The sequence below is a fragment of the Accipiter gentilis genome, chromosome 6, assembly GCF_929443795.1.
Source record: "Accipiter gentilis chromosome 6, bAccGen1.1, whole genome shotgun sequence".
NCBI lineage: Eukaryota > Metazoa > Chordata > Aves > Accipitriformes > Accipitridae > Astur > Astur gentilis.
Window position 1 is genome coordinate 7,089,999 of NC_064885.1, and position 23,923 is coordinate 7,113,921.

A 23,923-nucleotide genomic window follows, 5' to 3' on the forward strand; every position below is an offset into this window, starting at 1 on the left:
GATATTTATAGGGTTCGATGAGTTTAAGATATGGGCTTTTTGCCAAGCAGAGCACAACCTCACACCCCACAGCCACAGTCTGTGGCTCACAGGAGCCTCTTGGCAAGAGTGACCCCATGCAACTGGTGACAGCAGGGAAGCCCCAAAGCTGGAGCTGCAGCGTACTTACAAGTGGGGTGAAAAGTCTCACCCCCACAGAAATGGGAACAAGCAACTAGCTCCCATCTATTTTATTCTTGTGTTTGCTGGGGTGACAAAGGGGACAGAGCAACGATGATCCAGCCATCATATCAATTACATTCGTATCAAAGACTACTCGTTAGAGGGGTATGACACAGAGCGATGGGACTCCTTCAGTACAAGGACATTCCCAGAAAAGGAGCTGACCTGTCCGCACACAAGACGACCCTCTGGCGCTGCAGGAGCACTGCCTAAAGCCACCCCAATACCTTCACTAATAAGCAACATGACAGCATCTCTCCCAACCCTCCTCCTTGCAGCAACGCTGCCTCCGGAGGAACTTCTCTTCCTAACTTGCTCATCATGCGCTGGTCGAGCAGGGACCGGAGGCAGGAGAGAGAAAGGCGAAGGGGGCTGAGAGGAGGGGGACCAGAGCGGGGCTGTCCCCGGGGACACCCCGCCCCGCCGGGGCGGGACGAGCCGCCAGCCCCGCTCCGAGGCGTGTAAAAGCGGGGCGGCGGGGCCGGGGAGCAGCGAGCGACCAGCCGGGGCTGCGCTACGGAGCAGGTGAGCGGGGCCGGGCGGGCACCGGGGACCCCCCACCGGCACCGGCACCGGGAGCGGGGCGGGCGACAGAGCCTCACCTCACCTCACCTCGCCTCGCTGTTCCGCAGGTTGCACCAGTTGCCGGGATCGCCGCACAAACGAGCAAAACGTCGTCCGAAATGGCAGCCGAGGTGAGGGTGAACTTCGCTTCTCCGGCGGGGGTGGTCTCGGGGGTGGTCTGGCAGACGCGAGCTCAGCTCCGTGATGACCCCAGCACTGCAACCTGCCGTGCTCCTTCGGGTGCTTCTCTACTTAATGTGTTTTCCCGGGTTTTAAATGGAGAAGGGGACAGCAAACGTCTTTGCTGCAATAGTTCCGACGCCTCACCTCTGATTCTGGTGGTGAAAACCCACAGCAGCGAAGATACACTTAGATGCCTCTCCCCCCTCCAAGCACCTAGCTCCCAGCACTGGCCTCTCACGCCCCATCCCCTCTGCCACTGGCCCCAGCGGACTGGTTTCCCAGCCAGGAGCTGCAAAACTTTGCTTTTTCAACTCCCATTTCCCCTCTGCTTCAGAAAGAGATCTCCAGCACCCCGTAACTTGCACCCTGACCTCCGCAGGCTCTCTCCTGCTCTCCTCTCAGGCACGCTGGTTCACACAGTTGATGGGGAAAGGGTTGCTCGGGTCACCGGCCCCGGGGTCCCGGCCCCGGCCCCGGCCCCGGCCCCGGTCCCGGCAGCCGCCCGCTGTCCATGGTAGCTCGGCGGGTGGCCCGGCAGCCCGGCGCCGCGCAGCTTCAGGGACCTTCTGGAGGGTAGTTTGGGGCTGTGGGGTTTTTTCTCTCCTTTTCATTTTAACCGAACATTTGTAATACTGAAAAGTACCCAGACCTCCCTTTCTGCAGTCCGCTCCTTAACCAGTTAAGTTAATCTTAACCAGTTGTATGCTAATTTTATGCCAAAGCTTGCAAGAACATCATGGACTCAGGAGATGCTTCAAACGGTAACTTCAAACACTTCATAACGTGGCTTGTGCTGGCTCACAGCTCTTTGTCAACCGAGTATTTTCCTATAGTCTACCTAAAAGAGTGGGAGTTTTTTAATTATTATTTCAAGTAACAGTAGATACTAGCTTTCACTATATCCCTGACTCCCTTACTTTTTTTCCCTGTCAGGAGACTATCAAAGGGTCAGTGATCAGCAGCTGCCTTAAAAGAGAGATCCACACTGGTCTTGCACCATTTGCCCTGATATTCATTTTCATGGACAGGACATACTCCCTCCAGAATGCTGCAGGAGTAAAGTATCTTGGAGGATTCCTGAGCCTCACCTGACACCTCAAGGGCTAAATGCTAGTGACAGTGACATGTTTTCCACCTCTACAACTACTTGCCAAAGGTCTTAAAGTCCAGAGCTTTTCTGGTCAATGGTACAGCAATGGTACAGAAAAAACACTCCTGAATATGTCCTCAGTTCTACTTGGATAAAGAGTGGGGTGGACATTAACTGAATTTTAGGGGATATATCGGTAAGTCTTTTGAACATGCCTCTTAACTTCATTACTTGCAGGGGGATAAAATGTTGGGAGGAAGGTTTGTTGGAAGTACAGATCCAGTCATGGAGATGCTCAGCTCTTCCATTACCTGTGATCAAAGACTGTCTGAGGTTGATGTCCAGGGGAGCATGGCATATGCCAAAGCCTTGGAGAAGGCTGGAATCCTATCTAAAACTGAGCTGGAGAAGATCCTGAGTGGCCTGGAAAAGGTATTTATTTCCTTTACATCTGTCACGTGTGCTGGAATGAATGGCTGCTTTTCTGACAGCATCAGTAGTAGCCTCCCTGAGTTGCTGTTCTAAAAAGCATCTTTAAATGCCCTATTCCTTAGAGCTAGGCATGTGCTGAAGTGCTTTCCTGAAAGGGATTGCTCTCCTACATCACAGACATGACAAACCCATGCGTATTGCACTCAGTACTGCTGGAGACATTGTGGGCAGGGGATCGATGCTCAAACTGCATCCCGCTAAAGGCACCAAAGCCCAACAGTAGGATGTGAACCAGTGACAGCCTGAAGCCCTGATGCGCTCACTGTCAATGCTCATTATGGCAGCCCCGGTGCCTCGGTGAGGTGTGCCGAGTGTGACCTGCCCGCCCATCCTCTTCAGACTGAACATTCACCAGGAACTGTTTCAGTATGAATTAGGCATATTCTTTTTCTGCTGGCACTTGGGATCGTTCTGAGTCTGGCTGCCCGAGTTAGTAGAAGGCAATGCATAGCATTGTATAGGGGTGAAGAGAAGTCAGCAGCTAAGCGCTTTTTTAAAATATCCATTGTTGTTGCTCACCCGCCATGGACAATGGTGACACTATACAATGTGTGTATAGGAAGACCTTTGTGGACAATGCTAAAGCAATCACTGACATTTCAGCTCACTTTGTCGTTGCAATGCTTAAATCCTCCTATAGCCATAATGCAGCAGGATTATCATGGGTAGAGAGAGGAATCCCACCAAGTGCAGTATAGAATACCAGGATATAGCAAGCAGCCAGCCTTGGCTTGAAAGAACAGGAATGTCAGAGCTTGTGCAAGACTGAACACTTTGATTTCATTGGGAGGGCAGAAGCTGGTATTTGCTGGGGACACTTTGGGCCCCCACGCGCAGCAGGGTAACCGTAGTGGCTGACTGGTGTTTCTGCTGATGTTTGTAGATCTCTGAGGAATGGTCTAAAGGAGTCTTTGTGGTGACCCAAAGCGATGAGGATATCCACACTGCCAACGAACGCAGACTAAAGGTTTGGGTCCTCTAACCTCTTGTTCCCATTCCTCTGTAGCTAGATCTGCCTGACGTTAAGTGCATGCTCCTCTGTCCCACTGTGAAATTCCTCTGGACCTTGTGGCACTGAAACCCCAGGTGCACAATCAAGTGTCTCCAAGACCCGTTTTGTGGAAGGAGCACTGTACAAGCACAGAACCCAAACTTGCCCTTCCCCAGAAGAGATCCCATGGCTACTCACAGGATCCTAGCGCTGAGTCCCTTGCAGGCAGGGAGGAGGTCTGCTCATGTGGAGTCTCCTTCGTAGAATACAGAGTCGCTGATAGAAATCCTCCTTTTGTCCTCAGGAGCTGATTGGAGACATAGCTGGAAAGCTGCACACTGGAAGAAGCAGGAATGATCAGGTATGTACAGAACTGGTTGTTTTTCCTCCTTCTGTACTCCTCCCCAACCTCAGTTCAGGAGACCATGGACCAGAAAGGCCTTTTGCTGTCCTCCTTGAGAGCAAGATATAGCAATATTTCCACATCAAAATTACTAAATGATGAGAGGAAGATGCAACTTTCCATCACACAGAACAAGGAGGGGTTTACTTTGCATTAAAAGTGGCCAGTCACTAGAGTATGTCACATTCTGCTTTTGTCTGACTGTGGCCAATCTCATACAGGTTGTGACTGACTTGAAGCTGTTCATGAAGAATTCCCTCTCCGTCATCTCCACTCACCTCCTGCAGCTCATTAAGACCCTGGTGGAACGCGCTGCCATGTAAGTCCTCTTCCATATCCATGGCCTTGGCCTTGCTGGGGCTGGAGACTTCTAGGCTTGCTCTTTGACAGACACCGATCAGGGCAGCAGCAGAGTCTCCTGCGGAGGAAGTTACAGACAGGCGGTGTGTGATAGCACAGGGAAAGACAACAGACCCCCTTTCTCCACAGTTCATGTCACAGAGACCTTCCTCTTCCCCAGTCTACCCTAGCAAAGAAATTGCGGTGGGAGGTCCACACAAGACTTCAGAAGGCACCAAAGCCATCTGAAGGAGTGGGGAACTTGAACATGTTTCAAGTTGCTACTTATGAGAAAAGCTCAGCTGTGTTAACTCCCTGTATAACTCTCCTCTTCACACACCACACTCCCAAATGGTGGTGGACTGGGGAATCTTTGCCTGCCACAGAGGGATTACAGTACCAGGCAATCTTCCAGGGAAGCCTAGGGCAGACACACCACACTAGAAGAGCAGGAGATCTAAACCCAATGTGCTTAGGTTGAAAGGTGAAAGGCAGAGAAGAGATAGATCTAACTTCAGTACAACACAGGCTAAAGATGTTCTCTTTGCGACCTTGCCAGGAAAGCCTGGAGTGTACCTGCCACTGCCCTCTATCCTGACAGCAGCTGCTCACCTCTTTCTTTCCTTTCACATGCAGAGAAATTGATGTTATCTTGCCTGGCTACACCCACCTGCAGAAAGCTCAGCCCATCAGATGGAGCCAGTTCTTGCTCAGGTAACCAACCACCTTTCACACTTGGCTGAAGGAAGCCTTCTCCACCCTTGGGGCCCTGCTCAGCTGGAGCCTAGAAGTGCATTATGCTCTGAGGGGGCAACCGGGGGTGATGAGAAACCAGAGGTAACCCTGCAAACTGGAACAGGAGCTCCCTGTGTTCCTGCGTGGCTTTGACCAACCGAGCACCCAAGCACTGCGTGGGCAGTGGAGGCTGACTCCCTGTATGCTCCATCCTTTGCTAATGGGGTAACATGGCGAATCTTGTATGGCTGCTAGCTGTTCCACTTCAAAGGGCCTTAGTGTCTAGGCTCCCTTTCAAGCATTTTCTGATCAAGAGCGGATCTCAGGTCCAGGCTTGGCAGCATACTGCTTGGGAAGGAAAGTGATATTTTGTTACTTCACATGCTGCATCTCTCACATCCTTTCCTAGCCATGCTGTTGCTCTGACCCGTGATTCTGAGCGCCTGGGAGAGATAAAGAAGAGGATCAATGTCTTGCCTTTGGGAAGGTAAGGTCTACTGTTTGTGTAATCACTGGGGCCTTGCTTTGCTCTGCAAAGTCTTCAGAGGTGCCTTCCCTGCTTCCTAAAGCTCAGTTTTGGTTGTAATATGCAGGGTATCTTGTGTGACTTGTGTTTCTTTCTCCCCTGGCAGCGGTGCTCTGGCTGGCAACCCACTGGAAATTGATAGAGAGCTTCTGCGTAGTGGTAAATGTCTCCCTATAATTGAGTGGCACAGGGTTACTTGTAATACCTAGGAGGGAGGGAAGCATTGATATATGGGTCCCACAGGCACCGTAACGCACTGTCCTGGAGCCAAAGCCTTTCTTTCATAAGGCTTTTCACTGCAATGAGACAGGCAATGCCTGTGAAGTTGGAGCAAAAAGAGCCACCTCTGCTGCACACTGACTGCCTGGGGCTAATAATAAAGACACCAGTCAGTATAACACTTAAACATGTTTGTTTTCCTGGGACTACGCAAGGGTTCACAGTCACCTGCATGCTTGGGTAGCCTGATGCATTCAAGCTCCAGACATGCCAAGCCTGACCCCCTCTGTCCGTCACCTTCCTTACAGAGCTGGACTTTGCTTCCATCAGCCTGAACAGCATGGATGCCGTTAGCGAGAGAGACTTTGTGGGTAAGCACAACCCAATCACATCTTCCCACCGCTATTTTAGAAACAGGCCTCTGAGACCTTCCCAGTTAACCTCCTTTAACAAGGGGAATGAAATCCCTCACTAGGAAGTAACTCCAAAGCTCCAGTCAGGGCTCCCTGGGTTGTCAAGCAAACAAGCACCTTTTTCACTGCCTGACTTCCTGCCTTCTCTGCAGTGGAATTCCTCTCTGTTGCCACCCTGCTGATGATCCACCTTAGCAAGATGGCTGAAGATCTCATCATCTACAGCACCAGCGAGTTTGGCTTTCTAACCCTCTCTGATACCTACTGGTAGGTCTCTGGTCTCTGGGGAGTAATTATTCTCAGCTATCCTGTCCTGAGAGACTGAGACAGTGGTTGGGGTCTCCCTGCTGCACAAGGCTGCCACAGCCTTAAACAGCTGGCAGAAAGGCAGCCATAGGGCGAATATTCCCCAGTAACGATCACTTATTTCTGATTCTGGTAACTCAACCAAGGCTGCTTTCAGCACACACGCCTCCCCAGCAACTGCTGGCAGAGAGAACTTCCTCCTCTGCTGGGATTGCCTGCCAAAGCCCTTCCTTGACTAGCTGGGTTTGCAGTCCTAACACAGTTCCTGTTTCTCAGGGTGGCACAACCACAGCCCTCCCACCCTCTCTGAGTTCACAGCAACACTTAGGCTGGCCTGCTGACACCACCTCTGGAGGGCTTGGGGGCAAGGCTCCTTTTTGCTTCCTCTTTGAGAGGTGGGACTGCATGGTAGCTCCAGACAAGACTGCAAAACCAAAGGCTTTGCTGTGGGAAACCTGAGAAACTCAGTTAGTGCACTGCTTTCCCACACCCTAGAAAAGCGTCCAGGGAAGGGGACCTACGTGTCGCTTTTGGAGGGCTGGGCCAGTATGCCACAGGACCTGTCTTAGCCTCTGTCTGTAGGGACTGGGGTCTTGCTCACTGTTACACTGCACACACTTTTCTTTCAGCACTGGCAGCAGCATGATGCCTCAGAAGAAGAACCCCGACAGTCTGGAACTGATCCGCAGCAAAGCTGGACGAGTGTTTGGACGGGTGAGCCTGCTAAAGAATGAAGTGGGATGGGGAAACTGCTCATACCAGGGCTGAAGAATCTTCCTTCTTCTTGCCTCTGTGTGAAGAAATGTGCCCAGTCTAGGCTCTTAACCTCTGCTGGGGCAATGTGCTTCTCTTCTTACAACTCACTGCCTCACCTGTTTCTCTCTGCAGTTGGCTGCTATTCTCATGGTTCTCAAAGGACTTCCAAGCACCTACAACAAGGATCTGCAGGTAAAACAGATATTAGTTTTCGCACCATCCCTCTGAGCAGACATGGCTGTCTTCTGCTCCTGAGCAGTCTTGCCACTACATTTCCCTGCACAGACCCAGCTTGTGTGCAGGATGCTGAGAAAGGGGCTGAGGCACGGCACGCTGCAGTGGACAGCCTGGCCCCTAGCACGAGCCCCTGGGATGACATGCCTGCTCTGCTGGCTAGGCTGCTCAGGCTCTTGGGTGTTTGGACTGCCTCAGGTTGACTTACAGCAATTTCCATCCCTGTTCTAACGCAGGAGGACAAGGAGGCCGTCTTTGATGTTGTGGACACCTTGAATGCTGTGCTCCAGGTTGCCACTGGAGTGATTTCTACCCTCCAGGTAAGGCTTCAGCCTCTCACTACTGAACATGGCTGGGGCACACATTCTGGGAGTAACACAGGTAAAAGAGCTCTAGACTGGTCCTAAGATGAAGGCTCCTCAATGCCTCACCCATACTGCTCACTATGGCCCCCACTGTCAGCTGCTCAGGGGGTCAGAGGGTCCTTTTAGAGCCAGGTCCCTTCCAGATGAAGTCCCCTCACCGTGACCACTAATATGTTCCTGTGGAGGAGCTGATAATAATGTCACCCTCTGACTCTGTTGCAGATCAACAAGGAGAACATGGAGAAGGCACTGAGCCCTGAGATCCTGTCATCTGACCTGGCTCTCTACTTGGTTCATAAAGGAGTAAGTATCAGAGGTAGACTTGGAGCTGCGATTTCTTTGGATGCAGAATACTGCTCAGTGAGGGCCTGAGATGAGGCCTTCTGTTCTGTCCCCAGGTGATGATCAGTCTGGGTCAACAAACACGAAAGCTGGAAACCCATTCTTTACATGTATCCCAAGTAGTGGAACTGCTGCCGGGTGGACTTGATAGTAATTTACAGGTGGAGTTTTACCTCCTAACTCCTCCCCTCTTCACACCCCAGAAAACCCGGATTCAGATTGCATTGCCCTAAGTGAAATCAAGCCAACCAAAAAAGACAGCACATCCAATTTTTCCTTTGAAATACACCCCAGTTGCCTGGTCATTGACTGTGGCCTCTGCTTCTCACTGCAGATGCCATTCAGACAAGCCCACACTGCCTCTGGGAAGGCCGTCCACCTTGCCGAGTCTAAAGGCATCACCATCAATAATCTCAGCCTGGATGACCTGAAGAGCATCAGGTTTGTATCACTATTATTTTGCCATGACTCCCCTCAACAGGCACATATCAGCCTCCCTGCATACGGGCCTCCTCATAGTGCCCTTCCCCAAAATGCCTGGGCCAGACAGCACCCCAAAGTCCTCCTGGCCTGAGTATCAATGCTGCTACTGCTGGGCCTGAAAATACCAAAGGGGGACAACATCAGTACTGTTCAGCTCCAGCGGGGCACGGGCAGCACCTCTTGGGAGGGACTGGGAGAAACTCATGCCCTGACTTGGAGGCAGCTGCCCTCTGAAGAGTTTGGCTCCAAACTTCCCCAGTCTCTCCTTGGAGCTGACTCTTTGGTCTGCCACAAGCAGCCACTGTCAGGCACTAGAAGGACAGAAGCAGGGCTTCAGGAGGTCTTTCCCCCTGGAAAAAGGCTCCGTCTCCACTCCCTCGCCCTCTCTGCAGGCAGTGGGCATGTAAAGCCAGCCAACAGCACCCAGCGCTCTCCACTGACCCCTCTTCTCTTTGCCTCCCCAGCCCGCTGTTCGGCAGTGACGTCTCCCAGGTCTTCAACGTTGTCAACAGCGTGGAGCAGTACACAGCCATGGGTGGTACTGCCAAGAGCAGCGTGACTGCCCAGATCGAGCAGCTGAGGGAGCTGCTGAAGAAGCTGAAGGAACAAGCTTAGAGTGTGGGGAGATATCCCGTGGATGCAGCATTGTGCCTATCACACTAATCTGAAGTTAATAAACACTGTGGTGTATGTAGTTCACTGAAACTCCAGTCTTGCACCTTTCTTCTTGGGTCGAGACTGAGCTGGGCTTCCTTAGCCCTCATGAGGCTTGGGGAAATATTCACTGGTGTGAAAGAAGAGGGTCTCTCCCTTCCCTGGCAGTGGAGCTGTGTTATGGGGTGTTCAAGCTCTGGGGGGCTGGTAGGTAGAGAGCAGCAAGAGTGTCTGTCTACAGCAAGAGACCTGAAAATGTATCTCTTGGAGGGGAGGGTGATGGACTCGGGAAAGTGATGTCCATTTGTACTTGGCAATGATGAGGCCACACCTCAAATACTGTGTTCAGTTTTGGGCCCCTCACTACAGGAAAGACATTGAATTCCTGGAGCACATCCAAAGGAGAACAATGAAGCTGGTGAAGGGTCTAGAGCACAAGTCTTTTGAGGAGTGGCTGAGGGAACTGGGGTTGTTAAGTCTGGAGAAAAGGAGGCTGAGGGGAGACCTTATTGCTCCCTACAACTACCTGAAAGGAGGTTGTAGTGATGTGGGGGTCAGTCTCTTTTCCCCTAGTAACAAGTGATAGGACAAGAGGAAATGGCCTCAAGTTGCACCAGGTAAGGTTTAGATTGGATATTAGGAAAAATTCCTTCACTGAAATGGTTGTCAAGCATTGGAACAGGCTGCCCAGAGAAGCAGTTGAGTCACCATCCCTGGAGGTATTTGAAAGATGTGTAGACGTGGCGCTTAGGGACACGGTTTATTGGTGGACTTGGCAGTGTTAGGTTTACAGTTGGACTCGATGATCTTGAGGGTCTTTTCCAATCTAAATTATTCTATGATTCTATGCAGCACAAGGCTGAATCCAGCAGTGCCAGAGCAGGCTACACAATGTGCTGAGGGAGGTTTGTGGGTGTGTGCAAAGTGCACCTGGTACTGCATCTGTAATACATGCTGCATCTCCAGCTATCACTGTTCTCCTCACAGGAGTATGCTTGCCTGCCTGCCTTCTGGCAGGGACATTAAGTGGCCAGAAGAAGTCTCTTCACCACCTGGCACTGAAACTTGCATAGTCTTAGGCAGGACTTGGTCAGCAAGTCAACCCACAGGTCATCCCAGCCCATCACAAAACCACTTTGGCTCTGGTTTACACTGAGGCACAGGGTTGCACGGTCCCAGGACAAGCTCTTTCCTCTGTGACCCAGGCCAAGCTAGCTGGGGTAGAATGCTTGAAAAAGAGACTGGCATGGCTGTCTGCCTCTTACAAATCTTGCACTATCTTCCTTCTGTCCTTACAAAAATATAATCAGAACGAAGACCAGGAAAAGTGTTACTTGGGGAATGAGAATGCAGCAACCTTGTGTCTTTCACAGGGTGAAAATATTTGATTAAATAAACACTTGAAACGTTATTCCCTACTATTGTTCTGCAGTGATTTCCGGATGGAATATGTTGCTGCTTGATTCAAAAGGTAGAGAAAAAACAGTTGTCTACCTGGCACCCACAGCACAGTAGTGCTAGTTTTGTCATGGACAATTTCTTTTCTGTCACAGCATTTTAAAGCTGGCATTTTGCTCAGCACCCTGCTCTCCATGCTGATGCAGCAACACATTATTGACTCAGTACTGCAAAACTCTGTAACACTCATAGGTAATGGCAGTAATGCAAGCATTGCCTCACTATGTTTAGGTTAACAGCTGCAGCACAGACAGTACAAACTGCCATAAGCTAACTCTCCTAACAAAGTACCCCAGGAGACACAAAGTGCTTTCATTCTACCTTTGTGGCATTTGTGCTTTAAACATGTGGGAGAAGAACCAGCAACAGAAAACTTCCCTTTCTTCAACACTTCCCCCCACCCTCAGTCTCCCCTTATTCTGGCCCTAAACCTGATCTATTCTCCTGGCATTTAAAGAACAGCACATTTCAATCACCACTCCATAAACCTTCTTTGTGTTTGCTCTGTTACTTCCTGCTGCGTTTCTGTTTTGGCACTTGTGTCTCACTCTCCACATAGGTTAGCTGTGGCCAGATATCACTTATGCACACTTAGCTGATAGGGGAAAGGAGCAAGAAAGGGAGACGTGACACCAACATCCAAACACCTACAGAGTCAGAAAGAAGGGATATCTCCTCATCTCCACCTCACAGTTCTTTTTCATCCCATAAGCTTTCTTGATCTGTACCACTCCCCTCTTGTTTCTCTGTCTGTATCTTCTAGCTCCCGCTCAGTACCTTCAGAGGCCTCATCTGAACAGATTTTCTCTCGCTCCCAGAAGCAAACATCTGGCATTGTTCCTTGTGGCTAGTGCTGAGTGACACAGGGCCCTGCCAAACTGAAAGGAAAAGCGAAGTCTTAGCAGATTATCACATCCTGGTCTCCTACTCATTTGAGTAGTTCATAATCACTGGTACTTCCCACCCCTTTTCTTAAAATTGTGAAATAATTTAGTTTGGGAGGGACCTGTGGAGGTCTCTGAAGCTCCACAGACACTACAGGAGTGTGTGGTCCACAGTATCTCCAGACTTGCACCATCAACCTACTATGACTCATTGTGATTTGGGTTTTTAAAGCCCTGTCCCTTACCACAGGAAGATCTTTATAGACAGAAGAATCAGTGGCTTGGACTCTGCTCTGGTCTTGGTCTTAAATCCCTGCTCCATTACAGACCACAGGAAGGGACTTAAGCCCAGAATTCATGTAGGCTGATCATGAACTACTGAAACTCTCAGCGGACGGCTATGTACCTCTGATCCAACACCCAAGCACATAACAAACCTACAAAAGGGCTCTTGAAACACTACAATATGTAGCAAACTCTTCTCTGGGTCTCCCCCAGGAAAAGATCTCTAACCTGCTTTTACACTCTGGAAAAATCCTGCTGAATATTTTGTCTCCTAAACAAATTGCTATGCCTGGTCTTTTTGATCCCTAGCTCTCTATTGAAGAAGCTGAGCTAATAACATTTCTCTGCGACCACAAGAGGGTTGTGAGAACAGATGCATTGCATGACTGCAACGTCCCCTGCAGGCACCATGGATAAATTTGAGACAGCAATATCCAAACGTGTCCATCTAGACTGGACTCCTCTTTGCCCAGGCAACACAAACCAACTTCATTGTGATTCTTCAACAATTTCTATTCCTCAGGGAGGATTACAGGGAGGTGTATGTACAGGTAAGTGGAAAAAATTACAAAGAGGCCTGGAACTAATGGAACAGAAACTGGAGCTTTCACTGGTATATTTAACCACGTAACAGTTTAAATACAGGCAATATTTAGAAATCAAAGCTGTCATGTCACACATACATAGGGTTAATGACATGAAAACACAAATAGATACAGGGCAACTCTGAAAGTGCCACAGAGATCCCATCTTCCATTTTCCAGCCATGTGGGTCACAACTGGTCTCTGGGGGACACCGATCTTTGAATAGGTTGTGCAAGTTCCACATAGCCAATCTTGAGCCCGTATCACCAACACTACGATGTAAAGCCTCTCCTGGCATAGGGTTCATTCTGGATGTAAATCTAGTGCTTACTATTTTTCCAAATCCTCAGCAACCTCCTGTCAAAGCCCAGGATAAGGACAAAGACATTCATAAGAGATGAACACGACAAGAGAAGCATTAAAAATGAGGGACTTCAGAAGAGGAAGGAACCTGGCAACAAAATGGTTTAAAGAGGTTTTCTCAGTGTAGATGGCACGATGCCCTGTGCATCCACAAGCCTGGAAGTCTGGAAGGGAACAAGGACATCACCCCAGAAAAAAAAGATCATATGGGGAAACGTTTGAGAAGCAGTGAATCAATAGTTGGCTATGAATCCAGATACAGAGTTTGAGCTTTGTTCTGGACTGAAACTGAAGGCAGCACACTGGAAACCCAGCCGCAAAAGGTACTTGCTCATTCAGGCTGGGTAGCCAGTGGCTGCCTGATGTTAGCCATGTCATTCTGCCTGTGTTCTCTCCGCTAGAGAAAGCAGCACGCCCTAATCATGCAACCCCGTTGTGCCCTAGACTTCATCTTCAGCTCAGAAAGGGAATGAATAGTACGACAGAGAAGAACATAGGAAAGACAGCTGGACTAGGTCCTTTCCTACCTGAATTAGCCTACGGTCCTGTTACAATAGGGCTGGTTAAAGGGCAGAAAAACCCAAAAGGGGACAAGAAAACTGGGACGCACCTCCTGCACTCCCTCAAAGGCCTCCGACAGTGCACAGAGAAAAAAAACATGCCGTAGTAGCACACTCCCTTAGGGAAAGCAGGAACACCCCCCTGCTGCGGGGTGGTCCGAGGGGAGGGGGACCGGAGCGGGGCCGTCCCCGGGGACACCCCGCCCCGCCGGGGCGGGACGAGCCGCCAGCCCCGCTCCGAGGCGTGTAAAAGCGGGGCGGCGGGGCCGGGGAGCAGCGAGCGACCAGCCGGGGCTGCGCTACGGAGCAGGTGAGCGGGGCCGGGCGGGCACCGGGGACCCCCCACCGGCACCGGGAGCGGGGCGGGCGACAGAGCCTCACCTCACCTCACCTCGCCTCGCTGTTCCGCAGGTTGCACCGGTTGCCGGGATCGCCGCACAAACGAGCAAAACGTCGTCCGAAATGGCAGCCGAGGTGAGGGTGAACTTTGCTTCTCCGGCGGGGGTGGTCTCGGGGGTGGTCTGGCAGACGCGAGCTCAACCGAGTTAAAATCAAAGTCCCCGGCTAAGCAGCCTGCCGTTGCCTTCAGGTTCTTCCCTCTACCTGGGAGAAACTAATAAGCGATGCGTGTAAAAGCGGGGCCGGGGAGCAGCAAGTGACCAGCCAGGGCTGGTCATTCCTGATAACTTGCGTTTAGGCAGGAGGTACTTTATAGCAGCTTGCGTAAACACTTCTCTGTACAAAAGCTGCATTTTCAGTTTCCCTGGCTGGTAGGTGAGACGTGACTAGTCATCTTAGTGAGTCATGCTTTCTGCTTTCCAAATGGCTGCTACAACCCTGACCTCCTCTGCTCTTGGTTACAGACAAGTGTCCATCTGCTGTCAGACTGTACTAGCCACTTCTCTAACCAGAGTCCTGGAGCTAGCTAAAATTAATCTTTCAGTTTTGATTTCCTGATTGCAAATGTATCTGTTGCAATGTTTCTGCTGACCCACTTCTTACTTTGATGGAAACCCATAATACTGAAGTTATAACTAGATGCCTAGATATACCTGTTCCTATTCAAGCACTTAGCCTCTGGTGCTGGCCTTTAATTTAGCATCCCCTATGCCATGCTCCTGTGGGCACCAGATGCATGCTGAGGACCTCTAGCACTTTTCTTTTTCAATTCTGATTCCCCCCTCTGCCTTTCCTCACATTTCTGACAAAGCTGCCTTAAGGATACTGAAAATCACATGCCTACACTCTTACCTCTGTAGGCTCTCTCCTGCTGTCCTCTAGGGCACATTGTTTCAGCAGGGATTGGCAGACACATGGAGACAATCACTAGAGAAAAAGTTTCTAAGGTTACTCAACAGTGCTTTGTCTGACTGATAAAGCCCTGGCACAGATTAGTTTGCAACTGTTCTGCCAGATTCTTGCTGTCCATGGTAGTCAGAGTGTACTGCATGAGAAGAGACACAATTGTATTTAGGCCCTTCCTTTAAATGTCCTCCAATTTCTTTTTTGTGCCTGCTAGTGCTGGAGAGTTGCTTTTGAAATCTTGGATAAGTTGTAAGGTCTCTGCACAAGTAAAATTTCTATCCGCTTCAACGCACGTTTGCCAAAGTTAGGGGGTGTCCTACCTGGGCAAGCAAAAAGCTTCTGATCAAGTGACGTACACGGCTCTTAGCTAATGAATCCATTCAGTTGCTGAATCATGGGTGAAAAAAGCTTACACATACCCTGCTGCGATGCATAGCTGGAATTGTATACCTGTCTTCGGTCACCCAGTGTAGTAGTAATGTAGATGACACATTCAAGTGTGTAAGGTTACTATATGAGTCTTGGTTTGGGTGGAAAAACAAAAGTTGTTTCTATGTATTTTAAAATTTTTTTGTTGATTTATTTTTCTGAATATTCTTGATGCTAAAAGGCACCCAGACCTCCCTTTCTGCAGTCTGCACCTTAACCAGTTTTATGCTATTTTTATGCCAAAGCTTGCAAGCACACCATGGACTCTGGAGATGCTTCAAACGGTAACTTCAGACACGTCATAATGTGGCTTGTGCTGGCCCACAGCGCTTTGTCAATCAAAGAAAAATCTCTCTGTTAGCTTAACAGCACAAAAAGGACTTTGAGGATACTAGCTTTCACAATATGCGTTACTGACTGCTTTATTTTTTTCCACCTTTAAAAGGCTATCAAAGGGTTGTTGACCTGCAGCTGCCTCAAAAGAGAAATCCATGCTGGTCTTGCACTATATGCCCTGATATTAATTTCAATGACTCTCTGCAGAGTCCTGCAGAGGTAAAGTATCTTGGAGGATTCCTGAGCCAGACCTCACTGCTCAAGCGCTAAATGCTAGTGACAGTGACATGTTTTCCACCTCTACAACTACCTGCCAAAGGTCCTGAAGGCCAGGGGCCTTTCTGGTCAGTGCTACCACACTGAAAGGACATAGCTGAGAATGGCCTCTATATTGGATAAACAGATCCCTGGACGTTACATAGTGCATGGGACCTTAACTGAAGTTATTGGGACTATTTAATTTGCCTCTTCCTCTACCTCAGGGGGATAAACTCTGGGGAGGAAGATTCAGTGGAAGCACAGATCCAGTCATGGAGATTCTCAATGCTTCCATTACCTATGATCAAAGACTGTCTGAGGTTGATGTCCAGGGGAGCATGGCATATGCCAAAGCCTTGGAGAAGGCTGGAATCCTATCTAAAACTGAGCTGGAGAAGATCCTGAGTGGCCTGGAAAAGGTATTTATTTCCTTTACATCTGTCACGTGTGCTGGAATGAATGGCTGCTTTTCTGACAGCATCAGTAGTAGCCTCCCTGAGTTGCTGTTCTAAAAAGCATCTTTAAATGCCCTATTCCTTAGAGCTAGGCATGTGCTGAAGTGCTTTCCTGAAAGGGATTGCTCTCCTACATCACAGACATGACAAACCCATGCGTATTGCACTCAGTACTACTGGAGACATTGTGGGCAGGGGATCGATGCTCAAACTGCATCCCGCTAAAGGCACCAAAGCCCAACAGTAGGATGTGAACCAGTGACAGCCTGAAGCCCTGATGCGCTCACTGTCAATGCTCATTATGGCAGCCCCAGTGCCTCGGTGAGGTGTGCCGAGTGTGACCTGCCCGCCCATCCTCTTCAGACTGAACATTCACCAGGAACTGTTTCAGTATGAATTAGGCATATTCTTTTTCTGCTGGCACTTGGGATCGTTCTGAGTCTGGCTGCCCGAGTTAGTAGAAGGCAATGCATAGCATTGTATAGGGGTGAAGAGAAGTCAGCAGCTAAGCGCTTTTTTAAAATATCCATTGTTGTTGCTCACCCGCCATGGACAATGGTGACACTATACAATGTGTGTATAGGAAGACCTTTGTGGACAATGCTAAAGCAATCACTGACATTTCAGCTCACTTTGTCGTTGCAATGCTTAAATCCTCCTATAGCCATAATGCAGCAGGATTATCATGGGTAGAGAGAGGAATCCCACCAAGTGCAGTATAGAATACCAGGATATAGCAAGCAGCCAGCCTTGGCTTGAAAGAACAGGAATGTCAGAGCTTGTGCAAGACTGAACACTTTGATTTCATTGGGAGGGCAGAAGCTGGTATTTGCTGGGGACACTTTGGGCCCCCACGCGCAGCAGGGTAACCGTAGTGGCTGACTGGTGTTTCTGCTGATGTTTGTAGATCTCTGAGGAATGGTCTAAAGGAGTCTTTGTGGTGACCCAAAGCGATGAGGATATCCACACTGCCAACGAACGCAGACTAAAGGTTTGGGTCCTCTAACCTCTTGTTCCCATTCCTCTGTAGCTAGATCTGCCTGACGTTAAGTGCATGCTCCTCTGTCCCACTGTGAAATTCCTCTGGACCTTGTGGCACTGAAACCCCAGGTGCACAATCAAGTGTCTCCAAGACCCGTTTTGTGGAAGGAGCACTGTACAAGCACAGAACCTAAACTTGTCCTTCCGCAGAAGAGACCCCATGGCCACTCACAGGATCCTAGCGCTGAGTCCCTTGCAGGCAGGGAGGAGGTCTGCTCATGTGGAGTCTCCTTCGTAGAATACAGAGTCGCTGATAGAAATCCTCCTTTTGTCCTCAGGAGCTGATTGGAGACATAGCTGGAAAGCTGCACACTGGAAGAAGCAGGAATGATCAGGTGTGTACAGAACTGGTTGTTTTTCCTCCTTCTGTACTCCTCCCCAACCTCAGTTCCTCAATCAAATTTCTTTCTTCCATCTTTCACATGCCCTGACACCCTCCAGCATGTACTCCCTAAGGCTTTTACTAGTGATGCTGCAGTGACTCATCCGTACAGAGTATGGGCTCTGCAAAATTGCTTCCTGGTGGTAAAAGGCCACAAACTTCCACGGACATCACTCTGAAAGCCTAGAGAACCAAGACTTTACTGGCTGGGTGCCATGCATCTTTCAGGATCAGTCCTTCTACTGATGACCGACTTGTGTCGGTTGGGGATTTTCTGATCCAAAGTTGAAAATACCTGAGAAGTCCACTGAAAAGAATAGGCTTTGGTTCTGTTCATGTAAAGCAAGATACAGCGACTTTCACAAATCAGTGACCAGGTATGCATCTGCTAAGAGGGAGATGTCCCTTCCCATCACACAGAAAAAGGAGGGGAGAAGTCTGCTAAGGCTTTCTGCTGAACAATATTTGGTCACTAAGTATGTCACATTCTGCTTTTGTCTGACTGTGGCCAATCTCATACAGGTTGTGACTGACTTGAAGCTGTTCATGAAGAATTCCCTCTCTGTCATCTCCACTCACCTCCTGCAGCTCATTAAGACCCTGGTGGAACGCGCTGCCATGTAAGTCCTCTTCCATATCCATGGCCTTGGCCTTGCTGGGGCTGGAGACTTCTAGGCTTGCTCTTTGACAGACACCGATCAGGGCAGCAGCAGAGTCTCCTGCGGAGGAAGTTACAGACAGGCGCTGTGTGATAGCACAGGGAAAGACAACAGACCCCCTTTCTCCACAGTTCATGTCACAGAGACCTTCCTCTTCCCCCAGTCTACCCTAGCAAAGAAATTGCGGTGGGAGGTCCACACAAGACTTCAGAAGGCACCAAAGCCATCTGAAGGAGTGGGGAACTTGAACATGTTTCAAGTTGCTACTTATGAGAAAAGCTCAGCTGTGTTAACTCCCTGTATAACTCTCCTCTTCACACACCACACTCCCAAATGGTGGTGGACTGGGGAATCTTTGCCTGCCACAGAGGGATTACAGTACCAGGCAATCTTCCAGGGAAGCCTAGGGCAGACACACCACACTAGAAGAGCAGGAGATCTAAACCCAATGTGCTTAGGTTGAAAGGTGAAAGGCAGAGGAAGAGATAGACCTAACTTCAGTACAACACAGGCTAAAGATGTTCTCTTTGCGACCTTGCCAGGAAAGCCTGGAGTGTACCTGCCACTGCCCTCTATCCTGACAGCAGCTGCTCACCTCTTTCTCTCCTTTCACATGCAGAGAAATTGATGTTATCTTGCCTGGCTACACCCACCTGCAGAAAGCTCAGCCCATCAGATGGAGCCAGTTCTTGCTCAGGTAACCAACCACCTTTCACACTTGGCTGAAGGAAGCCTTCTCCACCCTTGGGGCCCTGCTCAGCTGGAGCCTAGAAGTGCATTATGCTCTGAGGGGGCAACCGGGGGTGATGAGAAACCAGAGGTAACCCTGCAAACTGGAACAGGAGCTCCCTGTGTTCCTGCGTGGCTTTGACCAACCGAGCACCCAAGCACTGTGTAGGCAGTGGAGGCTGACTCCCTGTATGCTCCATCCTTTGGCCACTCTTACCTGGGTTGTGTGACATTTTCTGGCTTCAGGTGTTTCATTTCTCATGTACTTTCATAGCCATGCTGTGGCTCTGACCCGTGATTCTGAGCGCCTGGGAGAGGTGAAGAGGAGGATCAACGTCTTGCCTTTGGGAAGGTAAAGTTTACTTTCTGTGTAATTTTTGGGGCCTCACTTTTCTCTGCAAAATGGCTAAGAGGCAGATCTTTACATCCCCTGAACCATTGAGGATTGTAGACCATATGTGCTGCAGAGCTGTGAGGGTATAAGCCTTGCTTCTCTCACCAAAGAGAAAACTGTTCCAAAGAGAAGACTCTCACCACAGATACTGTGTGATGAAGAAGGGTTCTTTTTGAACCCTTAATTTCACGGCTTCTTTTCCCTTATTGAAATTAAGAACTACAAGGATTTTGTCAAGCATACCTTCCTCCTTGGAAGAGAACTTCTGGTTTACTCCAAAGTTCAGTTTTCTGAGCCTCAGGCCACACTGTATGACATCAGAATGAACTGGGGGAGGGAAATCCTCAGAGAGGTGCCTTCTAGAGCTCAGTTTTGGTTGAAGTGTGCAGGATATCATGCATGACTTGTGTTTCTTTCTCCCCTGGCAGCGGTGCTCTGGCTGGCAACCCACTGGAAATTGATAGAGAGCTTCTGCGTAGTGGTAAATGTCTCCCTATGACTGAGAGCCTTAACATGGGGGTGGAGGGTAACAAATTAAAAAAAAAAAAGGACCATGACCTGATGCTCAGTGACACAGGTGGGAGGCAGTTCCTAATTACCGGATAAGCCAGAAGGCTTTTTACTGCAGTGCAACAGGCAATGCCTGTAAGGTGGGACCATAAACAAAACCATCCCTACTGTACGCTGACTGCCTGGCCTAATAACAAAGACCCAGCTAAGCACGTTTGTATTCCTGGGACTACGCAAGGGTTCACAGTCACCTGCATGCTTGGGTAGCCTGATGCATTCAAGCTCCAGACATGCCAAGCCTGACCCCCTCTGTCCGTCACCTTCCTTACAGAGCTGGACTTTGCTTCCATCAGCCTGAACAGCATGGATGCCGTTAGCGAGAGAGACTTTGTGGGTAAGCACAACCCAATCACATCTTCCCACCGCTATTTTAGAAACAGGCCTCTGAGACCTTCCCAGTTAACCTCCTTTAACAAGGGGAATGAAATCCCTCACTAGGAAGTAACTCCAAAGCTCCAGTCAGGGCTCCCTGGGTTGTCAAGCAAACAAGCACCTTTTTCACTGCCTGACTTCCTGCCTTCTCTGCAGTGGAATTCCTCTCTGTTGCCACCCTGCTGATGATCCACCTTAGCAAGATGGCTGAAGATCTCATCATCTACAGCACCAGCGAGTTTGGCTTTCTAACCCTCTCTGATGCTTATAGGTAGGTCTCCGGTCTCTGGGCAGAGAGCCTTCCCCTCAGCTTCTCCTCCAGAGATATCCTCACCTGAGAGACTGAGACAGTGGTTGGGGTCTCCCTGCTGCACAAGGCTGCCACAGCCTTAAACAGCTGGCAGAAAGGCAGCCATAGGGCGAATATTCCCCAGTAACGATCACTTATTTCTGATTCTGGTAACTCAACCAAGGCTGCTTTCAGCACACACGCCTCCCCAGCAACTGCTGGCAGAGAGAACTTCCTCCTCTGCTGGGATTGCCTGCCAAAGCCCTTCCTTGACTAGCTGGGTTTGCAGTCCTAACACAGTTCCTGTTTCTCAGGGCGGCACAACCACAGCCCTCCCACCCTCTCTGAGTTCACAGCAACACTTAGGCTGGCCTGCTGACACCACCTCTGGAGGGCTTGGGGGCAAGGCTCCTTTTTGCTTCCTCTTTGAGAGGTGGGACTGCATGGTAGCTCCAGACAAGACTGCAAAACCAAAGGCTTTGCTGTGGGAAACCTGAGAAACTCAGTTAGTGCACTGCTTTCCCACACCCTAGAAAAGTGTCCAGGGAATGGGACCTATGTGTCGCTTTTGGAGGGCTGGGCCACTATGCCACAGGACCTGTCTTAGCCTCTGTCTGTAGGGACTGGGGTCTTGCTCACTGTTACACTGCACACACCTTTCTTTCAGCACTGGCAGCAGCCTGATGCCTCAGAAGAAGAACCCCGACAGTCTGGAATTGATCCGCAGCAAAGCTGGACGAGTGTTTGGACGGGTGAGCCTGCTAAAGAATGAAGTGGGATGGGGAAACTGCTCATACCAGGGCTGAAGAATCTTCCTTCTTCTTGCCTCTGTGTGAAGAAATGTGCCCAGTCTAGGCTCTTAACCTCTGCTGGGGCAATGTGCTTCTCTTCTTACAACTCACTGCCTCACCTGTTTCTCTCTGCAGTTGGCTGCTATTCTCATGGTTCTCAAAGGACTTCCAAGCACCTACAACAAGGATCTGCAGGTAAAACAGATATTAGTTTTCGCACCATCCCTCTGAGCAGACATGGCTGTCTTCTGCTCCTGAGCAGTCTTGCCACTACATTTCCCTGCACAGACCCAGCTTGTGTGCAGGATGCTGAGAAAGGGGCTGAGGCACGGCACGCTGCAGTGGACAGCCTGGCCCCTAGCACGAGCCCCTGGGATGACATGCCTGCTCTGCTGGCTAGGCTGCTCAGGCTCTTGGGTGTTTGGACTGCCTCAGGTTGACTTACAGCAATTTCCATCCCTGTTCTAACGCAGGAGGACAAGGAGGCCGTCTTTGATGTTGTGGACACCTTGAATGCTGTGCTCCAGGTTGCCACTGGAGTGATTTCTACCCTCCAGGTAAGGCTTCAGCCTCTCACTACTGAACATGGTTGGGGCACACATTCTGGGAGTAACACAGGTAAAAGAGCTCTAGACTGGTCCTAAGACGAAGGCTCCTCAATGCCTCACCCATACTGCTCACTATGGCCCCCACTGTCAGCTGCTCAGGGGGTCAGAGGGTCCTTTTAGAGCCAGGTCCCTTCCAGATGAAGTCCCCTCACCGTGACCACTAATGTTCCTGTGGAGGAGCTGATAATATTGTCACCCTCTGACTCTGCTGCAGATCAACAAGGAGAACATGGAGAAGGCACTGAGCCCTGAGATGCTGTCTACTGACCTGGCTCTCTACTTGGTTCGTAAAGGAGTAAGTATCAGAGGTAGACTTGGAGCTGCGATTTCTTTGGATGCAGAATACTGCTCAGTGAGGGCCTGAGATGAGGCCTTCTGTTCTGTCCCCAGGTGATGATCAGTCTGGGTCAACAAACCTGGATTCACATGGCATTACCCTAAGTGAAAACAAGCCAACCAAAAAAGACAGCACATCCAATTTTTCCTTTGAAAAACACCCCAGTTGCCTGGTCATTGACTGCGGCCTCTGCTTCTCACTGCAGATGCCATTCAGACAAGCCCACACTACCTCTGGGAAGGCCGTCCACCTTGCCGAGTCTAAAGGCATCACCATCAATAAACTCAGCCTGGATGACCTGAAGAGCATCAGGTTTGTATCACTATTATTTTGCCATGACTCCCCTCAACAGGCACATATCAGCCTCCCTGCATATGGGCCTCCTCATGGTGCCCTTCCCCAAAATGCCTGGGCCAGACAGCACCCCCAAAGTCCTCCTGGCCTGAGTATCAATGCTGCTACTGCTGGGCCTGAAAATACCAAAGGGGAACAACATCAGTACTGTTCAGCTCCAGCGGGGCATGGGCAGCATCTCATGGGAGGGATTGGGAGAAACTCATGCCCTGACCTGGAGGCAGCAGCCCTCTGAAGAGTTTGGCTCCAAACTTCCCCATTCTCCCCTTGGAGCTGACTCTTTGGTCTGCCACAAGCAGCCACTGTCAGGCATCAGAAGTGCAGAAGCAGGGCTGCAAGGAGGGCTTTCCTCTTGGAAAAAGGCTCCGTCTCCACTCCCTCGCCCTCTCTGCAGGCAGTGGGCATGTAAAGCCAGCCAACAGCACCCAGCGCCCTCCACTGACCCCCCTTCTCTTTGCCTCCCCAGCCCGCTGTTCGGCAGTGACGTCTCCCAGGTCTTCAACGTTGTCAACAGCGTGGAGCAGTACACAGCCATGGGTGGTACTGCCAAGAGCAGCGTGACTGCCCAGATCGAGCAGCTGAGGGAGCTGCTGAAGAGGCTGAAGGAACAAGTGTAGGGTGATATCTCATGGATGCGGCGTTGTACCTATCACACTAATCTGAAGTTAATAAACACTGGGGTGTATGTAGTTCACTGAAACTCCTGTCTCGCATCTTTCTTCTTGGGTCGAGACTGAGCTGGGTTTCCTCAGCCCTCATGAGGCTTCCGGAAATGTTCACTGGTTTGTGAACCTGGCAGTGGAGCTGTGTTATGGAGTGTCAAGTTCTACGGGGCCGGTAGGTAGAAAGCACCAGGAGTGTCAGCGCATGTGTTGAGGGAAGCTTGTGCGTGTCCACAATGTGACACGTGGTACAACATCCGCGACGCGGGCCACATTTCCAGCTATCACTGCCTTCCTCCTAGGATTACGTTTCCCTGCCTGCCTTCTGGCAGGAAAAAGAATCTCCTCACCACCTGGCACCAAAACTTGCATAACCTTAGGCAGGTCTTGGGCAGCAGGTCAATCCACAGGTCATCCCAAGCCATCACAAAACCACTTTTGGCTCTGGTTTACACTGAAGCACAGGGTTGCATGGTCCCAGGTCCAGCTCTTTCCTCTGT

At 50.1% G+C, this 23,923-nt stretch overlaps 3 protein-coding genes across 16 annotated transcripts in view; 2 read left to right on the forward strand and 1 right to left on the reverse strand.

Annotated features, from left to right (window-relative positions):
* The window catches only part of CRCP (CGRP receptor component), a 62,010-nt gene that overhangs the window by 36,896 nt on the left and 1,191 nt on the right, over positions 1-23,923 (reverse strand). The window contains exons 3-5 of one of the 4 annotated variants that reach the window (XM_049801749.1): positions 19,264-19,354; positions 18,238-18,377; positions 3,741-3,880 (exon numbers count right to left, since the gene is read on the reverse strand). The gene's annotated coding sequence lies outside the window, so the exon portion shown is untranslated. Of the gene's footprint in view, positions 1-834; positions 917-3,740; positions 3,881-4,223; positions 4,334-17,448; positions 17,589-18,237; positions 18,378-19,263; positions 19,355-23,923 lie in introns of those variants that run through there. The other 3 variants (XM_049801750.1, XM_049801748.1, XM_049801751.1) reach the window with 3 other exon arrangements.
* On the forward strand, positions 679-23,450 carry LOC126039123 (argininosuccinate lyase). 11 transcript variants are annotated; one of them, XM_049801734.1, is made up of 17 exons: positions 679-747; positions 13,864-13,926; positions 16,005-16,199; positions 17,143-17,226; positions 17,555-17,611; positions 18,181-18,278; positions 18,937-19,014; positions 19,321-19,398; positions 19,869-19,921; positions 20,282-20,344; positions 20,539-20,653; positions 21,339-21,423; positions 21,598-21,657; positions 21,936-22,019; positions 22,285-22,365; positions 22,613-22,719; positions 23,228-23,450. In XM_049801734.1, the coding sequence occupies exons 2-17, from the start codon at positions 13,915-13,917 to the stop codon at positions 23,376-23,378; spliced, it is 1,401 nt and encodes a 466-aa protein (XP_049657691.1). In that variant the 5' UTR covers positions 679-747; positions 13,864-13,914; the 3' UTR covers positions 23,379-23,450. The 11 variants fall into 11 exon arrangements, with proteins under 11 accessions (XP_049657691.1, XP_049657692.1, XP_049657701.1 ...); XM_049801735.1 differs by lacking the exon at positions 13,864-13,926 and adding an exon at positions 855-917 and having other exon boundaries at positions 702-747; XM_049801733.1 differs by lacking the exon at positions 679-747 and adding an exon at positions 13,694-13,762.
* LOC126039125 (argininosuccinate lyase-like) lies at positions 6,791-9,343 on the forward strand. The gene is made up of 7 exons (XM_049801745.1): positions 6,791-6,950; positions 7,113-7,197; positions 7,372-7,431; positions 7,710-7,793; positions 8,061-8,141; positions 8,515-8,621; positions 9,128-9,343. Exons 2-7 carry the CDS (start codon positions 7,126-7,128, stop codon positions 9,276-9,278), a joined length of 555 nt encoding a protein of 184 aa, XP_049657702.1. The 5' UTR covers positions 6,791-6,950; positions 7,113-7,125; the 3' UTR covers positions 9,279-9,343.

Bases quoted from the DNA above. Each gene is read 5' to 3' on its own strand.
- LOC126039125 (XM_049801745.1), top strand. From the start codon at position 7,126: ATGATGCCTCAGAAGAAGAACCCCGACAGTCTGGAACTGATCCGCAGC. The intron at 7,794-8,060 runs GTAAGGCTTCAG...ACTCTGTTGCAG, and splicing joins GAGTGATTTCTACCCTCCAG to ATCAACAAGGAGAACATGGA. The intron at 8,142-8,514 runs GTAAGTATCAGA...TTCTCACTGCAG, and splicing joins TCTACTTGGTTCATAAAGGA to ATGCCATTCAGACAAGCCCA.
- LOC126039123 (XM_049801734.1), top strand. The intron at 16,200-17,142 runs GTATTTATTTCC...TGATGTTTGTAG, and splicing joins TCCTGAGTGGCCTGGAAAAG to ATCTCTGAGGAATGGTCTAA. The intron at 20,345-20,538 runs GTAAGCACAACC...CCTTCTCTGCAG, and splicing joins TAGCGAGAGAGACTTTGTGG to TGGAATTCCTCTCTGTTGCC.